The sequence below is a fragment of the Callithrix jacchus genome, chromosome 6 (assembly GCF_049354715.1).
Source record: "Callithrix jacchus isolate 240 chromosome 6, calJac240_pri, whole genome shotgun sequence".
Taxonomy (NCBI): Eukaryota; Metazoa; Chordata; class Mammalia; order Primates; family Cebidae; genus Callithrix; species Callithrix jacchus.
Genome location: NC_133507.1, coordinates 98,547,291 through 98,564,410, shown reverse-complemented (window position 1 = coordinate 98,564,410; position 17,120 = coordinate 98,547,291). Strand labels below are relative to the sequence as shown.

The 17,120-nt window shown below is 36.5% G+C and overlaps 1 protein-coding gene across 2 annotated transcripts in view; it reads right to left on the bottom strand.

The window, feature by feature from the left end:
* ACTR3 (actin related protein 3) overlaps window positions 1–17,120 on the bottom strand; it is a 69,370-nt gene that overhangs the window by 33,806 nt on the left and 18,444 nt on the right. For both annotated transcript variants that reach the window (XM_002749510.7, XM_035305073.3), the window contains exons 2-3: window positions 12,443–12,498; window positions 8,980–9,104 (exon numbers count right to left, since the gene is read on the bottom strand). In XM_002749510.7, coding sequence (XP_002749556.1) covers window positions 8,980–9,104; window positions 12,443–12,498 — 181 coding nt within the window. The remainder of the gene's footprint in view (window positions 1–8,979; window positions 9,105–12,442; window positions 12,499–17,120) is intronic.

The following is a 17,120-nucleotide window of genomic DNA, read 5'->3' as shown; positions in this document are numbered from 1 at the left end:
AATTGCCAAGTGTTATGGTATTGAGAGGTGGTGGGGCCTTTAAGAGGTGATCAGGTCATTACAGGAATTAATGCAGCTCTCAGCAGGACTGAGTTAATTCTCCAGGGAGTTGCAGGCAGGCTGTTACAAAGTGAGGCTGTCCTTTGTAGTTTGTTGTTTTCCCCTGCCCTTCCCCAGCATGTTATGAAGCAGCATGAGGCTCTTACCAGAGGTCGACCAGATGTGGCCAACTCATCTTGGACCTCTCACCTCCAGAATGGTGAGTCAAAATAAACCTCTTTTCTTTATAAATTACTCCATCTAAAGTATTTATTATAGCCATAGAAAATGAAGTAGGCACCCCAGTGTACTACCATAAATTCACAAGGACACTACAAAGTAGTTTAAATTTTCCAGGGAAATATAGTGATACTCAACATCAGTAGGACTCTGCATGATCTACAAGTCACAGTAATTCAGTTTCAACAATAAATCATACTATTATATATTCCTTTTAATGATATTATTTCTTTGAGAAGCAGGGTTGACAGGAGTTGCTGGGATAAAAACCAAGTATCACTATTGAGAAACATTAAGTTTACCCTGCCCTCATGGCTCCTTTGTGGAGGATACCTTTTTTAGTCTGTAATTAGTGATAGGCAGGTAACAGCTGCCTACTTGGTATATTCTTGAGTTATGTGTATATGGAAAACACCTGTGTATTAATAAGAATCACCTGTCAAAGAACAAATACGGAGACAAAAGTCTGTTTGGGGTCTTCAGTCCGGAGAGCTATCAGCCCCGCAGGCTCTCAGGCTGTTGGTCCCAGGATAGATGCACTCTGTTGTACTAGATCTGGGTGTCTGCCTCTCAATACCTTCAGCCTGCCTGGGTGAGGAGGGGGTCTCCTGTCCAAACTAGTACTCAGTAAGTATATCACAAAATAACATCCAGGTAAAACAAGAAATCAGGGTCTCAATGTCCCGTCTAATTCCAGGTTTGAGAAGCTGTGTAGTGCCTAACAGAAATAAGCATCCTAACAGTAATGTGATTACTCTGTAATGAAACAGTAATATTTCCAATTTAAGTGTCTTTTTTTTTCCAAGTGGCTACTAAGTTGCCCAGACCTAGGTATTTAATAAACAGAATTATTAGACATTTCTTTTGATCTAGGTAGCATGGTGAAAAATGTTACTGAGACACTAATGGCACTGAGAAAGTCTGTGAACCTCTGTAACAATATAATTCCATGAACATAATACATTTGATACCTAAAGTTAAACAAATAAACAAACAAATATATCTTGTAGTATCCATCCCTAACATCTACTTCTTACTCTAGTTTCCACACTACTTTTTAATACTTTATATACTTATAAAATGACTTCTACTCCCAGTTTGCATTAGGGAAGGAAAAAAATTGTAGTTACTGTATCATTCAATTTTTAACATTACTGGAAGTGTACTAATTTAAATGTTTTAAAGTATTATTTATTCATCAATTATCACTGTGTACCTACTGTGAGCCACTGGCACAAATGAACAAGGACATCCTGCACACAAAAAACTTAGTCTAGTGAAAGAAATATATATAAACAAATGTTACATTACAGGTTTTTTAAAAAATAAAGTTCTGACTGGGCACAATGGCTCATGCCTGTAATCCCAGCACTTTGGGAGGCTGAGACGAGCAGATCACCTGAGGTCACGAGTTTTAGACCAGCCTAGCCAACATAGTGAAACCCCATCTTCACTAAAAATATAAGCACATGCCTGTAATCCCAGCTACTTGGGGGGCTGAGGCAGAAGAATCACTCGAACTCAGGAAGCAGAGGTTGCAGTGAGCCAAGAGCACTCCACTGCACTCCAGCCTGGGCAACAGAGTGAGACTTCTGTAATCCCAGCACTTTGGGAAGTTGAGGTGGGTGGATCATTTGAGGTCAGGAGTTCGAGACTGTCCTGGCCAATATGGTGAGCCCTCCATCTCTACTGAAAATACAAAAATCAGTCGGGTGTGGTGGCAGACACCTATAATCCCAGCTATTGGGGAGGCTGAGGCAGTAGAATCTCTTGAACCCAGGAGAAAGAGGTTTCAGTGAGCCAAAATCACATCACTCTACTCCAACCTGGGCAACAGAGTGACACTCTGTCTCATAAATAGTTCCTTAAACAAGATGATCGCCTTGTCTTGTGAGAGAAAAGAAGGTTTCACTGAGGAGGTCATATCTAAGCTGGGTCTTAAAGAAGCAACATTCTCACTTTCGCTTTCTATTTTTTTGGATTTTTTTTGGCAGGGGAATGAGAGGTATGGAGGAACTTGTGGAGAACAGAAAAAGATACATCAAAAGACAAACACTACATGATATAAAACAAAAACAAAAACTGAGGGTATCAGTGAGAAATATATGTGCCAAAAGGTTTGAGGTGAGGTATGTAGAGAGATATACCAGTTCTAGATCAAAGGAAACAGATTCTCAAAAATTTGCCTGGCATTTGGGTTTTATTCTGTAAGAAACAGAAAAGCATAGAAATTTTTAAGCAGGGGAATAAGAACAATTTTTAGGAAGATTATTATAGCAGCATTGAGAAAGCTGAAACGAACCTCAATAGAATTAAGAGAGAGAACAAGAGTATCAATTGTGGTATGGATGACATTAGGCCACATTGAAGATTTCTCAGTCAATAAGAATAAGAAATGGCTAGGCATGTGGCTCACACCTATAATCCCAGCACTTTGGAAGGCCAAGCTGAGAGGATAGCTTGAGCCCAGGAGTTTGAGACCAGCCTAAGCAATATAGTGAGACCCTGTCTCTACAAAAAAAAATTTTTTTAATTAGCCAGGTGTGGTGGTACACACCTGTAGACCCAGCTACTCAAGAGGCTGAGGTGGTAGGATCATTTGAGTCCAGGGGGTCAAGGCTGCAGTGAGCCAGTATCTCACCACTGCATTCCAACATGGGCAACAGGGCAAGATGAGAGAAGAGAAGAAAGGAGAGGAAGGGAGGGAGGGAGGGAGGGGGAGGGGAGATTTGGAGTCAGTTTTACAGAAGATACGAATAAAGATTGGGAGAAGTTTTGTTCTGGTTTGTTTGTAGCACTCGGAAGACTTGAAAACGTGTTTAGAATGAGTGGATAGAATTAATGGAGAGGAACTCTGGCCTCTCGACTGACTGACTTCATCACCTTCAGTGGCTTCTCTTCCATTTTGGTCACAGTATAGATTTTATATCATGATCACTACCATCTCTCAATCCCTGAAATGTAGGCAAACCCTTCTTTAATCACAACCTCTTATTATACTAGCATACTCAACCACCTCCAGATATCTCTTTTGAACACAATTAAGTCTTTCAGTCCACTGATTGCTTTAATTATTTCCTAACCATCAATAAACACAGTCTAGATTTTGACCCATCACTTTTACTTCACGCATCCTTTTTTCACCCTGTCTACCAAAATCCAACCCAGCATATGTCCCTAACATAAACTTCTCTATTTCCAAAATGTTGACTATATTGCAGAAACATTTGTAACTGGGTTGTTAAAACTAAAAATTCATAATCATTATTCTCAAATGGGCCTAACCTTGCCTGGCAAGCCTTTCCTCCTCTATTCTGTTCATATTTACTCTCCACAATGATGATTTTCAATTACTGCCCCTACCACTCAGATTTCATGTTCTCCCTGCATCCATTCCGTTACCAGCAGATGATGCCACCACACATTTTGCAGAAGCAGCAGAAGCCAACAGTCAAGAATTCAAACCTGTAAAACTGATTCTAAATCTATAAAATGGATTCCATAGTCTTTTTTTCTCATTTACTTCCATTAAAATGTAAGATATTCTTTCAATAGTTCTTTCATATTAGCATTCAGATATGTCTTCCATCTTAACCTTGAAATGTGTCTCTTCATCTCTCCCTCCCAATGACAACTAAAACTCAATGAACAGTACTCTTATTGTTACCTTTTCCTGGCATACCACTCACAAGACTACTTTCATCTAGCCCAACCACTCATCTAAAACTATTCTCATTAAGGTTATAAATGATCACCTTGCAGCTAAAGGCAGTAAATTATGGGCTCTAGCTCATCTCAGCACCACTCCACAGTGTTTACCGCTACATCTCTACCCATGCTTTCTCAGCCTCTTTCGCAGACTTTTCCTCCCCTACTCACACCTAACTGGCACACTGCTCAAGCTCAGTCCTAGGCCTCTTCCCCCTGTCATACGCTCCCCTGGGTAATCTCATCCAAAATCCACATATTTGACTCCAACAAAATCTCAGATGTCTCACAGATAGCTCACACATAATCTGGTCAAAATTAAACTGACTTTCTCCTCTCTACACTACCCCAGTCAAGTGTTTCTCCTTATGAAACAAGACCTCTATCTCTCACCATATAGAAAAATCAACTCAAAATGAATTAAAGATTTAAAAGTAAGACCCAAAACTATAAAACTACTAGAAGAAAATTTAGGAAAAACCCTCACAACATTGGTATGGGAAAAGGTTTTACAAATAAGAGCTCAGAAGCACAGGAAACGTAAGTAAAAATAGACAAAAGGGATTATATTAAACTAAAACCCTTCTACAAGGAAAACCATCAACAGAGTAAAAATACAAGTTATGGAATGAGTGAAAATTCCTGCAAACTGTACATCTGACAGGGAATTAACATCCAGAATATATAAGGAATTCAAACAATTCAACAGAAAAAAAAAAAACACTGATTTTTAAAAAGGGCAAATAATCTAAATAGACATTTCTCAAAAGAAGTCACACAAATGGCCAACAACATGACTAATCATCAGGAAAATGCACATCAAAACCACAAAGAGATATCTCACCACGGTTAGGATGGCTATTATCGAAAAATCAGAAAATTACAAATGTTGGCAAGAATGTGGAGAAAAGGGAACTCATATATAACATGGGGGAAATGTTAACAGGTAGAGAGACACTATAAAGAATAGCACAGAGATTCCTCAAAAAACCACAAATAGAACTACCATATGCTCGAGCCACCCAACCATTAGGTATTTATACAAAGGAAAAGAAGTTACTATATCAAAGATACCTGCACCTTCATGTTTACTGCAGTGCTCTTCACAATAGCCAAAATATGAAATCAACCTAAGTGTCCATATGGATATGTGTGGTATAGATGCACAATACTATTCAGCCATAAAAAAAAGAATGAAATCCTGTCATTCTTGGCAACATAGATGAGCCCAGAGGACATTAAGTGAAATAAGCCAGGAACTAAAAGATAAATATTGCATGTTCTCATTCATGTGCAAAGGCTAAAAAAAAATTGATCTCATGTAAGCAGACAGTAGAAAAGTGGTTACTAGAGGCTGGAAAGGGTGGGGGAAAGAAGGGAATAGGGAGAGCTTGAATAAAGGATACAAAATTACAGCTAGACAGGAAGAATAAGTTCTAGTGTTCTATTGCACTATAGGAATGACTGCAATTAATAATTTATTATTTATTTTCAGAGAGAACAAAATTCTGAATATTCTCAACACAAAAATAAATGTTTAAGGTGAATATGCTAATTACATTGACTTGATCCTTATACACTGTACATATCAAAACATCACTACATACTCCATAAATATGTATAATTATTATATGTCAAGTAAACATTTTTTAAATGCCAGGCGCAGTGGTTCATGCCTGTAATCCCATACTTTGGGAGGCCAACGTGAGAGGATCACTGAGCCCAGGAGTTTGAGACCAGCATGGGCAACAGAGGGAAACCCTGTCTCTACAAAAAATAAAAGTCTGGACGCAGTGACTCACATCTACAATCCCAGCACTTTGGGAGGCTGAGGTGGGCAGATCACCTAAGTCAGGAGTTCGAGGCCAGCTTGGCCAAATGGTGAAACCTCATCTCTTCTAAAAATACAAAAATTAGCCAAGCATGGTGGCATATGCCTGTAATTCCAGCTACTCAGGAGGCTGAGGCAGGTGAATTGCTTAAACCCAGGAGGTGGAGGTTGCAGTGAGGTGAGATCATGCCACCACATTCCAGCCAGGGGATAGAGCAAGACTCCATCTCAAAAATAAAAATAAAAAATAAAATAAATTAGCCAGGCATGGTGATACACGCCTGTGATCCTAGCTACTCAGGAGGCTGAGGTGTGAGAATCACTTGAGTCTGGGAGTTCAAGGCTGCAGTAAGCTGTGATTGTGCCACTGCACTGCAGCCTGAGTGACAAAGTGAGACCCTGTCTCAAAAAAAATAAAATAATTTTTGGAAGTTTCTCCTTTAACATTCTCAATCTCAGCAGATAAGGGATAAACAGACTATTAGGAACTGGGAATCACCCTTGACTGATATGCCTAGTTTATTACCAATATCCTATTAATCACGCCCTGTTACTCTAATTATCCACTTTCTTTCCTTGTCAAAACAAAAACCTCTCATTAAATCTAATCAGACTTCTATTTAACTACCATTTATAACAAAAAAAGTAAATACAGGAAATAGGGTACCCTGTTAAATGACCCAAGAAGGATGTAATAATCAGAATCCCTAGAATACAGAAAATTTTACAAGACACCCAAGTTTTATTTCCATAAATAAATGGCAAGAACAAAAAAAAGAAAAGAAACATACACACAGGAAAAAGAACCTACAGATAAAAAGAGACAGGAGAATTACCAACTAAACTCAGTGAGTAGACCGCATTTTAATGTCAATTCAAACAGAATGACCACTATAGTAAATAATCAGAGAAATGTAAGCAACAACTAGATGTCAGACAGTATTAAAAAACTGCATACTAAATTAAGGTGTCATATTTATCTTTTTAAAAAGTCTTCATATTTAAGAGTGAAGTATTTGTAAGTGAAATAATACGTACAACTTACTTTAAAATAATCGAAGGTTGGGATAGGAAGATTATAGACAAAATGATATTGTCCATAGACTGATAACCACCGAAGTTGTGTGATGGGCACATGGGGGTTCATTATATTCTTTTCTCTTTTTCTTCATATGAAGTTTTCCACAATAACATTTAAATAGCTGCGTGTGTGAATGCACATACACAATTTCCATTTCTCTCTATCCCCACTGCCATCACTACAGTCCAAGTCACTAAAAGTTACTAATATCTCATGCCTAGACTACTTCAATAGTCAATTATCTGCTTTTCCCAGAATCATGCTTACCTTACCCAAATAATTTCTCTTCGTTGTCAATGAGTAATCTTTTCTAAGTAAAAATGGCCAACATATATTGAGTAATTATTATGTTCAAAGTACTAGAGTATAACAATTTCTTTATATACAACTCCTTAAGCATTATAACAACAATCCTGGGCCAGGCATGGTGACTCAGGTCTGTAATCCCAGCACTTTGGCAGGCCAAAGCGGACAAATCGCTCGAACCCAGGAGTTTAAGAATAGCCTGAGCAACATGATGAAACCCCGTCTCTACCAAAAAATTAGCTGGGCATAGCGGCACACATCTGTAGTCCAAGCTACTTGGGAGGCTGAGGTGGGAGGATCACTTGAGCCTGGGACATCAAAGCTGTCGTGAATCATATTCATGTCACTGAACTCTAGTCTGGATGACAGAGACTCTGTCTTAAAAAAAAAGAAAAGAAAAAAATCCTGAAGTACTAACAATACCTCCATTTTACAGACAAAGAAATCAAAACTCAAAAAGGTTAAGTCACTGAATGATATCACAAAGTTAGAAATTAGTATAGCCAGGATTCAAGTTCCAATAGGTAGATTCCAATATTTGCACTTTTAAGCTCAAAAATTATTCCTCTAGATATACCCATTAATGTTGCCTATAGGAAAGTGCTCAAATTGTTTAACATGGTCTAACAACATTTCCGGTGCTCTTTCCTGGCCTATCCAGCCTCTGCACTTCTTTCCACCTCATTCTCCATGCTTTAGGCACATCAGTCAATTGCTTCTAGTCCCCCTCATACTGCAAAGCCTTTTCATGAATCGGATTCTCCATCTAAAACAACTCAGCCTGTCAACCTCACCAGCTAACTCCTATTTTATTCTTCAAGACTCAGCTCAAAGATTTACTCCTCGAGGACTTTCCTGAATCCCTACACTAGGTTAGCTACTTCTGTGATACATGCCCAGAGCACTCTATGTGTGTCTCCCTTTCTCTAACCCTCATCACACTTGTAATTAATTTCTTCAATGTCTTCCTTTCCACCACATTATAATAGCCTTGAAGTCAGGGAAATTATTTTTCTTATACACCATTTTACTCTCGACACTTGGCAAAGTATTTTTCACATGGTAGTTGTTCATAAATGAATAAATTATGAGAAGGGAAGAAGTACAAAGAAAGATATTTGCAAATCAGACAAAGTCAATGTCAAAAAATAAGATGATAAAGGTCAGAATAGCATTTATTTTTTGGTGCAATTGGCTGTGTGAACAGTACAAGGAAAGCTTCGGGGTTACTAGATTTGATCTGTATCAAAACCTGTTAGGATTACGGTCATAAAATTATTCAAACTGTATAATTAACACATACATACTTATATTTCAATTAAAAGAGGAAGGGAAAAGGGCAGAAAAGAAAAAGGGGAAGAGAAAAACAGGAAAAAGAACAGCACTTCCAGATAGTATAAACTTCAAACAGAGAAAAATGGTATAGGTGTGAATAAAGACGGGAAGAAAATATTTGCAGAAGTAGCAATGTGGAAGGAAGGGAAAGCTAATTTTATTGAGGGCCCTGAGATCCAGGGGATGTGGAAAAATAAATACTGCTAATTTGAAAGGGCTAAACTTTCCTTCTTAGGGATTACTTAAAAAAAAAAAAAAAAAAAAAGCAAAGTTAAAGCAACAGGGAAGGGTGCCACAAGGAAAATGAAATTTCTACTGAGAAGAGGTTTAAGGATATTAATAAGGCCTATTACAGAGTGAATTCCAGAGGGCATAAGCACTGAACAAACTAACTTTTGAAAGTGTTATTTATACAAATCAAAAAAAAAAAAAACCATACCTTTGTTGCATATGTAGGTTTTTCTATTGCTTCATCACCAATGAAGAAGTCTAGGTCATCAACACCTTTCATCACCCTCCTTTGAGCTTGATCACCCACTTTTGCCGACTCCTTAATAGCAATACCTTTAAAATAAGTTATTTAGACATGTCAAATAATTCATTTTCTTCAAATAAGACAAACTTTTACCTTACACTTCTTCCACTACAAAGTTCTACAAAGTAAAACATGACCTAGCATATTTAAATTGTCAAACTAATTCACAAAAGTCATAAGAAACCAGTGACAACATTCATTACACAAAACCTCAGTTTCCACTCAGAGACAAGGCCTCAAATGCAAAAAGCCAAAAAACAGCTGTGTGAATGTTTTAAATATGTATTTTTTAAATTATATAAATTCTCTTTTGATTCTGAGTAAAACTGTAATCCCACCAACTCCACATATGCTTGATGAACAATTGGAAAGAAAGAACAGAAAAACACTAACAAATGAGAATAAAAAAATTCAAGGAGAATTTTTAGACTTTCCATCTATCTCTACCCTATCACTGTTGGGTCTAGTAACACTGATTGGGTCTAGTAATAGCAATTACTACTGTGGTATAGTAATCTAAATGTAATATATATCTGTTAAACTACATATAGAAAAGGAAATCTCAACTGATTTAGGTAACACCGACAACAATATCCTTAAATAATTTCAGAAATCCAGCAAACAGTTTCAAAGCTAAAACTTGTTAGATATTTTTAAATTAAGTTATAAATGTCTGAATCCTTCAAGATCAGTTCTTCATTCAAAATAGTTGTCTGAACGCACTTAATCTGGTATTCAACTGTTACTTTCATTTAGTAACAGCTATATCCTTAAGAACGTGGGCAGAAAATAACTGGAAGAAAAAAATTTTAAATCCACCATCTAGTCCTTCTAAATGCTAGAAATTCTCTCTAGCAATTTACTTATGATATACATAGACATCCAGGTGGCTCACTATAAATATGCAAAGTATATATATAAATGTATATTTAAAAAACCTTGAACCATACGCATAGGCTTTCCAGATCAAATATCAATAACCCATCAGTAAAAGATAGTGGTTATGTTTCTATCTGCTAATTATAAACACTGTACCTGCAGCATTAAAACTGGGTGAGTGAGAAAACAAAAAACCCAAAAATCAAAAACCTTCTTACAGTAGGCAAATGCATTTTTAACATACTGTAACTACTCATAGGATATGAGAAAAAAAAAAAGCAAAGACTTTATATTTTGGCAGAGAGATGAAATATAAAAATGGATTCAACAGTGATGAGATCCAATGGTTCAAAAGTTCAAGATTATATAGGCCTCCAACAAAAAGTCAACAAAGCCATTTAAGAACATAACCAAAACCAATTTTTCTAAGATGACAGAAATTACTTCAGCAGTCTCTTGAAATAATCATAACAAAAGATTAAAAGTTAAGAGATCATACCACCAGCATTGTTACAAGTTGAATTGTATATCCCCAAAAAGATATGTTGAAGTCCTAACCCCCAGTACCTCAGGATGTAACCATGTTTGGAAACAGGGTCTTCTCAGCTAAAATGAGGTTATCAAGGCAGCTCCTAATCCAGTACAACTAGTGTCCTTATAGAAAGGGAAAATGTCAACACACACACACAGAAGGATGATGAGGTAAAGATGCACAGCAAGAGGACAGTCAGGTGACTGGAGTGATGCATCTACCAGCCAAGGTTCCTAAGGAAACATCAGAAGCTAGAAGACAAGAAGGGAGGTTTCTCTCCTAGAGCCACCAGCAGGAGCATGATCCTGCTGATGCACTGATTTTGCACTTAGAAACTCCAGAATTTTAAGTGTCTGTTGTTTTCAGCCACCCAGTTTTTGGTACTTTGTTACAGTAGCTTAAAGAAACTAGTAAGTACATACACAATGGTCTAACACTAAACTGAAATACCACTAAGTCAAGAACTAGCCCACAGAAGTACCTCTACATTAGTCAGCAATAAAGCCAACCTGTATCACGAATTCCTAAAACAGACAAAAAATAATCAATGTATTGTTGATATGTGGGAAAAACGGTAAAGAAAAGCAAACCTGTTCTTCAGTTCAACAGACAATAAATATGCATGAATAAAATATTTAGAAGGCCACTAGACTCACATGAATGAGCTTTTTCACCAGTATCACCTAAAATCCATTCTGTTTTAAAAAAGCGTTAGATTTAGGTCATAGCCTAAGTTCTTACATAATCAATTCCTAGAAAACTATACCAAAATATGAGAAATGCAAAAGTCAAATAAGTTTGTTTCTAGAAAATGAGGAGTGGATAAAAACCCTAAAAACATTTCCCCTTTTAGATGCAATTTTGACAGCGTATTTCTTCAATGTCACACACTTAATCTTGTTCTTACTATACAAATGACAAAACAGTTGACCTCTTGTGTCCAATGAGTGCTCAAGTGATACTAAAGATCTGCAGTTTTTGGCAAAGCCTAACAATTCCTATCTTATTCTCAACTTCATTTATTCTGAAACATACACTGCTTTCATTACTCTCTACATATTCATTTTTCCATTTGCTTTTCATAAATGAATAACAATACAAAAAATTCAGTCACATCACTATGACTGTGAAAAATTCGTGACACTGTCAAAATTAAAATGTCTAGGAATGAGACCCAGCAAGCAAAGGTTTGTCATTTTGGTATGTGAAAGTTTTAATCTGGCTGTAAGACAAATAGATCAGAAGTGTTACTACATTATGTACAAAAAATGTGAACTGTTTGCAAGTCAAAGGTACAAAAGTATGTTCATTAAGGAACAGACATACAATCTGTCCTAACAAATAAGAGCACTAATAGCAATCCAAATATCAGAATATTTTTTAAAAACTACTGAAAGACAGTTAATGGTCAGCTTAAGCAAGATTAACAAAAATCGGATAAAACAAAAACACTCTGAAGACATGATATACAACAATATGGTTACAGGATATTAGAAAACAGCTGAGGTCAACATCTCTAAAGGTGCAATACTATCCTTCCATCCTTATTTTGAAGGGACATCAACAGATACAGGCCCTGCAAACAGTAGTCATATCCACAAACTAAAGGACAGTCTTCATAGGCATATGATGAGGAATGGACCAGTTGATAATTAGTTAGACCCACACACTGTTAACTGCAATATCCCCCCAAAAACTGGGGTACTGTTTCAATATCAGCTCGTTTCGTTTTTGCTTTAAAAAGAGGTATTTGGTAAACACGGCAAATAGGGAGCTAAACAGAAAGCTGAAATGAATGGTTAGAGGTATGAAAATGAGGCCACACTTAGAACTTGGCAGACCATGTTTTTAAAGGATTAAATCGTATGGGATGTCAGAACTGATTACTTCTTTTACTCAAATTATTAGGGAAGGAGAGCTTTTTAAATAAGCTCATTTGTGGCTTAAAATACTTACAAGAAGGGATGATAAACTGTGGTTCTGTATTTCCAGCATATCCTAGTTTTGTATACCTGCAAAACAAAATAATTTTATAAAGATTTCACTAATATTTTAGCAATTATAAATTTCTTTCTCAGAATTTCTGTTGTAAACAATATACCAAATTCTTAGTTTCACTTCATTTAACCCCTACTTTCACAATTGTATCAAAATTAAAAGTGCCCAGAGCTTTTGAACAGAAACTCCACTTCAATAAATTGATCCTTCAAAATATATGTGAAATAATATGCAACCAAGGTCATTAACGACAATCTTGCTTCTAACAGCAAAAGACTAGAAATAACCTAAAAATCAATCAAACTGGATACTAGTGAAACATGCTAAGTTTATACTATTATGCAGCTACAAAAAAGAGACTGAGAAAGCTCTTACTATAGTGAATGAAACAATTTCCAAAATGTATTACTAATTGAGCAAAGATACAGAACAATGTATCAAGTATGGTATAGTCCCATAAAAGTAATGGGGAGGAGTAAAAACAAAATATTTTGTATTTTGTATAGGCACAAAATATCCCTAGAAGACTATACAAGAAATCAGTAATTTGGGTTGTCTCCAAAAATAGGGAACTGGGAGGTAATGAACAGAAATAAGAGGGAGATTTTTTCATTGTACATCATTTCATATGATTCAAATTAATTACTATTTAAAAATAAATATATTATTTAATGCTTTGTCACAGTAGATTTGGCCTGTATTCTTATAATAACAACACAACATAAAGATCAGCAATTATAAAAGCTGAGCTCTGACAAGCAGTATGGAGGGGCTACTTAGGAGATAGGTGGACACTTTTTGGCTATGTGGGAAAAGCTATTAACTACAAGCAGGCTTTAAAGAGAATGTAACATTTTATATTATTCCATATTCAAACTCACTGGTAAATAGCAGACAGGTAACTGCTATGACATTCATGAACTCTAATATCTGCAAAATTTTTTTTTCTAAGATTAAATGGGAAAAAAAAGTCTACTGGTGGCCGGGCGTGGTGACTCACACCTGTAATCCTAGCACTTTGAGAGGCTGAGGGAAGTGGATCACTTGAAGTCAGGAGTTACCATCCTGGTTAAAACGGTGAAACCCCATCTCTACTAAAAATACAAAATTAGCCAGGCGTGGTAATGGGCACCTGTAATTCCAGCTACTTGGGAGGCTGAGGCAGGAGAATTGCTTACATTTAAGAGGCAGGAGAATTGCTTGCATTTAAGAGGCAGAGGTTGCAGTGAACCAAGATCACGTCACCGCACCCAGCCAGGGCAACAGAGTGAGACCCTGTCTCCAAAAAAAAAAAAATTCTTTGAGGAATGTTTTAGCCTCCAAATCAAGTTCAAGAACTGAGTGTGCAGAGGACAAGGAGGAAGGATCACATCAGGTCAGGAGTTCGAGACCTGGCCAACATGGTGAACCCCATCTCTATTAAAAATACAAAAATTGGCTAGGTGTGGCGGCAGATGCCTGTAATCCCAGTTACTCGGAAGGGTGAAGCAGGAAAACTATTTGAACCTGGGAGACAGAGATTACAGTGAGCCAAGATCATGCCACTGTACTCCAGCCTGGGTGATAATGCAAGACTTCATCTCAAAACAACAACAAAAAAAAAAAAAACACCTCTTCAAAAATTCCCCATTTAAAAAATATATATATTCCTTGAAAGTTATACCAAAAAAGTCCCTTTATTATTTGGCCTCTATCAATCTCTCCCAGCTGCCCTGACACCACATTAAACTCCCTAACCATAAAAACAGCTGACAATTTATCGACACTCCAACCCATTTCCCGCCACCAAGCCACTATTAACACTGCTCCTGCTACATTAGATGCTCTCCTTCCCAACTGGTATAGTTTAACATTTCACCAGTGGACAAATGAAACTGACTAGTATACCATACCAAAACAAAAACTTGTTTAATACAAGGCAATCTAAAACTGTTCAACCGAAACACTCTACCTAAAAGCCTACTACTATCCGACAAATATTCAGTGAAAAAATTGTTGATACCTAAACTATTCCTTGGTCTGATCCCACACATTACTCTCTCTACTTTTTTTCTTATTTGTCACCATCGCAATTCAATTTGCTATACCCAACAATACTCTAAAACAGGACAAACAGTATTTTCAATTCTAGAACTCCTACCAAGAACAAGAGAATAATATACCTAAAAACCAATGCTCAAATTGTTTTTTTCTAGGCTTTCACACCACCACAACAACAATCAATACAGAAGACTTCTACGACCAAATGTGTGGAGGGTTTCTCCCAACAACAAAAAAAACAATCAATTCTGCAGTGGACACCAGTTGGGTGTTTTCTAATTCAATTCCAACACTATCTACCTGGAGACAGCATCAGATCCCACAGGTTGAGGGCTGAGTCCCAAGGACTGCCCCACTTTTTCAGACCCCAGTCACAAGCCCAGGCCTCTGGAACTTCTGACTCATGAGCTTGAAGATGGGTTTCCCATATGCCCTCCTTAGGTTCAATTAATTTGCTAGAGAGAATCACATTAACTGGTTTATTCTAAATAATATTACAAAGCATACAGATAAAGACGCACACTGAATGAGGTGTGTGGGAAGAGGCGTGGACATTCCATGCCCTCTCGATTGTACCACCCTCCCAGAACCTCCATGTGCTCAACTATCTGAAAGCTCTCCAAACCCTGTCCTTTGGGGTTCCTATAGAGGCTTCAGTGCACAGACATGATTGATTAGAGACAACAGGCCACTGGTGATCAACTTAACCTTCAGCCCCTATGGTGGAGCTAGAAGTCCCAACCCACTTATCATTCCTTGGTCTTTCAAGTGACCAGCTCCATAGTAAAGTTACCTATGGGCGGCCAGCCAACAGTCATCCCATTAGCACTCTAACAGACATCACTTTGGAGTTTCTAAGAATTGTAGGAGTTGTATGTCTGAAAACAGGGTTGAAGACCAAATATGTATTTACCAGTTTCAAACAACCTAACTGAAAAATCTTTTTTTAGTTATGATGCTCTACTGTCGACAAGATTAAGTATGAACTTGCTTCCATGTAAAATTATTCACTGTAAAATTGTTCCTAAAGGCCCATCCACATGAACAATCATAACATTCTTTGTTTCCTTCAGCTGAATATTCTCCATAATCATTTCCAATTTTTATAAGCATCTGCTATCACTTTTTACATAAACCCAGCTCTAAGTGTACTACACCTACTGTTATTTCTTCCCCAATATACCTTGTCCATTCCCCCTCACATATTATCTACATTCACAGTGCACCCTCTCAAAAAAAAGCTTTCGTCACAACTTAAAACTCCTCTAGGAAGTCTTTTCCTGATTATTTTAACTATCATGCATCCTTTCTTCCAATTATTCTTTATCTCAACCACAAGCCTATATATTATTTTTATGTGTGTAAATATCATCTCCTAAATATCACAGTAATATTTGAAGTACAAACCACATTACAGTAGAAATTCTCTTAAGAAACACTCATTTAACCAGCTTACCAAATTGATCAAGACCCAATTCTTGGCCAAAATCAAGTTTCCCAGGCTGAGCATATTCATCAATGAATTACCTTCATAATAAACACTGAAAGGATCGAATGAACCTAATACAAAACAACCGATACATAATAAAAACAAATATGCTCTTCCCAAAATACAAAAGTGCATATAGTATCCAACTGTATGGATATATCATAATTTATTTAATCACTTCTAATGTATTTTAAATGCCACACCAAAGTAATCTACTATATTTTAAGAGCAGTAACTAATGTTCTACTACCTTAGATTTAAATTTTAAATATCTCAAAAGAACAAAATCATGTAAAGTCTGTCTATATGTTATGCTGACTGCTAAATTACAGCATTTGATAGTAATCAAAGACAACAATATTTTCACCAATTCTTAAGAAATATGAGGGAAACTATCACAGGTAACTTTAGAAGTTGCTAAGACTCTAAAAACTAATTTGGATTCTGGCTCAAAAAAAAAAAAAAAAAAAGTAAAATGTGGTATAGGATACAATCTATAAAAATAATCTCCTAAACTTTAAAAAAGGTTTGAAGGCTCAACCTTAAAAAAGCCACATTTTCTCTACCAGAAAGCAAAGTACTGAATGACAAAAAAAAAAAAAAAAAAAATCACTCTTTAAAACCACTAGGCCATATACTATCAGCAAACTTTAAAAATTAAGATTGGAAAATAAAAAAATTAATCACAAGTCAAATTTCAGAGAATAAACGTACAGAAAATACATTGCAAGAATTTTAAAAATCAGAATAGAACTGTAGAAATCTCAGAGAATTTCTACAAAGAAAAAACTTTTTAATGCTCATACAAAAATATTTTAATGCTCAAATATGAGTTGAGAAACATTTAAGCAAGGACGGGGGAGTCCTAGGGGAAAAAAGAGTAGTTCTCGACAAAATTGAGAATAGAAAAACAAGAAGGAAATGATGAATCGAGTCAAAAGGATACACTGGGACACAGTATATCCGCAACCATTTTCAAATCAACACACATAAAGTACAGTAATACTAGAAGAGCACATTCAAGTAAACTGAAGGGGATTTGGATACAGCTATATTAGTTGTGCTTACCAACTTCATTTAAATTTATAAGAAAAAAAGGAAAGTATA